The sequence below is a fragment of the Mus pahari genome, chromosome 2, assembly GCF_900095145.1.
Source record: "Mus pahari chromosome 2, PAHARI_EIJ_v1.1, whole genome shotgun sequence".
In the NCBI taxonomy this organism is placed as follows: domain Eukaryota; kingdom Metazoa; phylum Chordata; class Mammalia; order Rodentia; family Muridae; genus Mus; species Mus pahari.
The window spans coordinates 4963632-4968684 of NC_034591.1; the positions used below are offsets into that span (position 1 = coordinate 4963632).

Here is a 5053-nt window from a genome sequence, read left to right on the forward strand (position 1 = left end):
ACAAAAACAAAAACAAAACTAAACAAAACAAAACAAAAGACAATGTATTCACTAAGAGGCAATTTATTCCCCTTGACCTCTTAGTCTCAATATTAAGAATGTTTTCTAAGAAAATCATTCACTATAAGTAAATGTTTATGTATAAAGCTATATTTACTACAATGTTATTTGTAGTAAAAGAATTGAAGCCTTTGTTAGTAATACCTACCTGGCCACAATGTTAAGTAGCCATTAAAAACTCCTTATTAATATATCCTAAATGAGTTTGAAAAATACTGTTGAAATTGGTTAGGCAAAATATATAATTCAGTCTGTTTTAAAATGTGTATGTTTAGAAAAATATATAAACTACTTTGTAAAGTACACTTGTATGTAATTATTGATCATCTTTATTACTCTTTGAGCATCTTTCTTGAGTCATCATGAATGACAATTACACAGAGAATAAGGGATAGGTATACTGAAAGTTACTGAAATATCACCATATGGTGGCTTTAGAGAAGTTCATCATGGCTTTGTGTCCCAGCTTCTCTTTCTGTCTAGAGTGCAAGACAAAATTAATTAAATTAAAATTCAGTTTCATAACTCATCACTCTTCTTCATACAGAAGATAGCTATCAATAAGGCTAAAGGATACATGAGCAATAAGTTATAATAGGTTAATGCTACTAATCGTAGAATTCAAGCTAGTTCCTGTTGTTGACTTTTTTTCCTGACAATGGACTGTCTTTTACAGATTGCTACGGAAGCAATTGAAAACTTCCGCACTGTTGTCTCTTTGACTCGGGAGCAGAAGTTTGAAACCATGTATTCCCAGAGCTTGCAGGTACCATACAGGTAAGATGCCTTAAAGAATGGGCCAGGGCTCTGAGGAGATTTCCAAGCAGGACTTCAGTTTTCTGGATTGCTTTTGCCAAAGGCAGAGTGCATAAGAAGAAAGTACTAGAAGGAACACCAGAGATTATCAAGAGAAAGATGAAGAGACCTGAGTTTAGTCAGAAGCATCTGTGACATAAACCTGTGAAGGCTGGTGACATGTGGGGAGGGGGAGCAGAGAGGACAACTGTTAATATGTCTGGTATACAATTGGGATCATTATCCTGCTATTTGCTGTATTGGGGTGTGTGTGTGTGACTGTTCTCTATGGAACATGAAATTAGAGGCATTGTGTGATACAGAAGGGTCTCCTGAGGATATTTTCAGTTCCTTTCTTCCCTGGGTAGACCTTTTCTTCTCCCTTCACCCCAGCAGTATCCATGAGGGCTCTAAAGGGTGACCAGGACATGAACAAGGCCAAACTTGAGTCCCAGTTTCTCCACTAGGTCAAGGGAAGAACTGGACCTTGTTGAAGTGTCTCCAAGAACTGTTGTCACAGTCATGGCAGGCCCCCCTTTTCTGGGAAAAGTTTCTAAGTGGCAAAGATGTGAATGAACAAAGGTGCTGTGTTAAAACAGGAGTAGGAAGGTCAAAAGTCTGTCCCTGTCCCCACCCTGTCTCTGCCTACCCCTCCACACCCAAGACCCTTGTGGTTCAGAAATTCCTGGAATGCTAATCCTTTGTAGAACCTTCCCTGGCTCCAGACAGGCAAGTGCTTCTTTCTTTCCACAGCACATTCCTCAGGAAGTCTCTCCACTGCACTGATGATAAGCAGCTCCCCTAGATCCTCACAGCAAGGACATGCCTGCTCCCCTGTCACACACAGTTTGAGTGTGCTGGGTAGATATGTTGGGAAGTGTCCTCCTCTACAGGACACCAGTGTTGTGTGTCCCACAGTGTGGGGCACCCATTGCTAATGTAAAACAGGCTCTCCTCAGGGTTCCAGGCCAGTTGTCTTCCATCAATCCACTGAGATGTAATCCTACATTGAAGATGAAGACAATACTGAGTCTCAGAGACAAGTTTCCCAGATTCACACAGCTAAACCAAAGGGGATCCAGCTGAATTCTTTAGAAATGGAGTCCACAGTATCTGTCATGCCTTCGTACCTCACTGCCAACCCACAATAAGCTGATTGAATGACTGAGCAATGGAGTGAATTTCGATTGTCTTCTTTCCAGAAATGCGATGAAGAAAGCACATGTGTTTGGGATCACGTTCTCCTTCACTCAGGCCATGATGTATTTTTCCTATGCTGCTTGTTTCCGGTTCGGTGCCTACTTGGTGGCACAACAACTCATGACTTTTGAAAATGTTCTGTTGTAAGTATTATGTTCACATGTCTAATTTAACCCTGATAGTAAATTGAGGATGAGAATTTGTGTGGTGAAGTGTCATATAGAGCATTTAATAGTTAAGAAAGTGTCAGTTTTGCCTCTGAGTGTCCATATGGTCCCAATAATATTCCACATTTCATCAGAAACTTTTCTACCTGATAAGTTATTTCTCTACTGGTAAAAATGAGCCAATTAAAGCCAGATTGAAATATACACAATAGTAGGTTTATTGGGAAGCTGTTCTCTGGTGGGCAAGTTCATTGACCCCAATCAAGGAGGCCAGGGAAGTTGCCATAGGAAGGGAGACAGGGGAGGAGAAAGAAAAAGAGAGAAAACATTTGTAAGTACAGAAAAGTAAAAGGGGAAGAGAGAAGATGTGTGTGTGTGTGTGTGTGTGTGTGTGTGAGAGAGAGAGAGAGAGAGAGAGAGAGANGTGTGTGTGTGTGTGTGTGTGTGTGTGTGAGAGAGAGAGAGAGAGAGAGAGAGAGAGACAGAGACAGAGACAGAGACAGAGACAGAAACAGAGAGAGGCAGAGACAGAGAGACAGAAAGTGAGAAACAGAGAGACAGAGAAAGACAGAGACACCCAGAAAGAGACACAGAGAGAATGCAAGCAAGATGTCTGGGTTGTAAAGCAGAGAACCTCTGGGAGAAGGACAGCCCAGACAGTGGGCTGGAAAGTTAAGGGATAGGGTTGGAGTAGAGGTATGCTAGGTAGGAACTGAGGTATAATGGGAGAACCAGGAGCCCAGGTCTGCTTTGGTATTAAAATACATACCTCAGCTCCTTGTCCCCAGAGTCCAAAATCAAACACCCCAGCCTTTTGTTGATAACAAATGAATAAAGGTTGACATAATTGTCTATAACTACTATGTGCTGGCACCAAGGTATGGCTTTTGGGGTGTGGGCATAAAGCTGGAATGTTGGCCCAATCTGGGAAGAACTGTTTGTTTCATTGCTGTCCAGGCTGTGGGACCATCTTGGGGTAGGAGTATGCAGGCACAGTTGAAGCAGTCTGTGAGGCTGGGCTGAAGCACCTGTGGGTACATGCTTTGATGCTGTCCTGGATGCAGGTTCTGAGGAAACATCCAGACTTGTCAGGATTCTGGAAAAGATATATATGTTAGGGGTAGAAGATAAAGTTAAGGAATTTGGGGAGCAAAACGTTTTTTTTCCAATGTGTGCATTTGAAACTTTTAGGCCCGTAGTTTTGGTAGTTGGAGAATGGGAGCATCCCAGGACCAAGGAAAGGGGAATAGATCCCACCCTCAGGAACAGAAGTGGGGAGGGAAAGTGGCTGTTGATTGACAGCACTTATCTGTAGTTCCTTTGACCCGGATTTGAGTGGATTCCCTGAAGCGTACACGAGCCTTATTAAGTTTACAAAAAGATAACTCCTTTGGTACTTGCATTTACTAACCTCGAACACCTTCCATCTGAAGCATTAAAAAAATTTCTCCTATATACCTTAAATCATGTTCCTATCACCAGCCAAGGTTTTTTTCCACGTTATCTAACTTTCATAACTTGCAGTTACCAACCTCAAACTCCTTTCTAGATCCTCAAATGCTTTCTCATACCTTCAGCCCTGTATAAATTTTACCTTTTCCTAATTAATCATTTACCATGAGATACAGGTGGTTGATCACCCAGAGTAGTCATTGTGAAATGGGTTCCTTAAGACAAAATTACTTCTTTCAGTAGTTTAGACTTTGTACTGGCTAGTTTTGTGTCAACTTGACACAAGCTGGAGTTATCACAGAGAAAGGAGCTTCAGTTGGGGAAGTACCTCCATGAGATCCAGATGTAAGGCATTTTCTCAATTAGTGATCAAGGGGGAGGGCCCCTTGTGGGGGGGGGACCATCTCTGGGCTGGTAGTCTTGGATTCTATAAGGAAGCAAGCCATTAAGTAACATCTCTCCATGGCCTGTGCATCAGCTCCTGCTTCCTGACCTGCTTGAGTTCCAGTCCTGACTTCCTTGGTGATGACCAGCAGTATGGAAGTGTAAGCTGAATAAACCCTTTCCACCCCAACTGCTTCTTGGTCATGATGTTTGTGCAGGAACAGAAACCTTGACTAAGACAGTCTTCAAGCTCCTCGGAGATCTGAGAAGGATATATTATAATCTAAATGGCCTACATATTAATTAAAATGACAGACTTGCCCATGACCTAGATAGCTACTCTACTAGGTTCCTTTGCTGTGGATGGCTTAGTTAAGGACATAAGTCCCAGGGCAGGATTAGTCTTTGGCTGCTATGTCCAGCAAATCTGAGAGGACTTCCTGTGGAGGAGGAACTTGGGAGACTGACCTTGCTTTGTCTTAAACAATGTGAGGCATGTCAGGTATCCTGTTAGTCCACAGTTCAGCCAGGGCCACAGGAGCGGGCAAGGCAGCGGAGCAGTATTTCTTAGTAGTTATCATACCATGATCTAGGTGGAGTCCTTTCTTGTTGTGTCCATATCTTCTTGAAGATCTTGATAGAGCCAGTGCTAGGATCTGAGAAACTCTGTCATCTTAAGCATCTTAAGTTTAGGCATCCTAAGTGCCGTATTCAGCAGGTTTCTGAATGTCTGACCTCCAAATGTGTGCCTAGACAGATTCATGTTCGGAGGTCTCCAGAAGGCCATGCTTTGGAAAAAAGGTCTTACATTCAGCAAGGAATAAAACACCTCCTTTTAAAAGCTTTCTGACAGGGCAGCTAAGAGATGGGTGATATACAAACTCCTACCAAACCTGAAATATTAAAAGTAAAGAAGCACATATACACACAGACACAGACACACACACACACACACACACACACACACACACACACACACAGAGAGAGAGAGAGAG

The 5053-nt window shown here is 42.4% G+C and overlaps 1 protein-coding gene across 2 annotated transcripts in view; it reads left to right on the forward strand.

Moving 5' to 3' along the window:
• Nucleotides 1-5053, forward strand: part of Abcb1 (ATP binding cassette subfamily B member 1) — a 151181-nt gene that overhangs the window by 137269 nt on the left and 8859 nt on the right. For both annotated transcript variants that reach the window (XM_029534937.1, XM_021190179.2), the window contains 2 exons: nt 737-837; nt 2058-2198. In XM_029534937.1, the coding sequence (XP_029390797.1) occupies nt 737-837; nt 2058-2198 (242 nt within the window). The remainder of the gene's footprint in view (nt 1-736; nt 838-2057; nt 2199-5053) is intronic.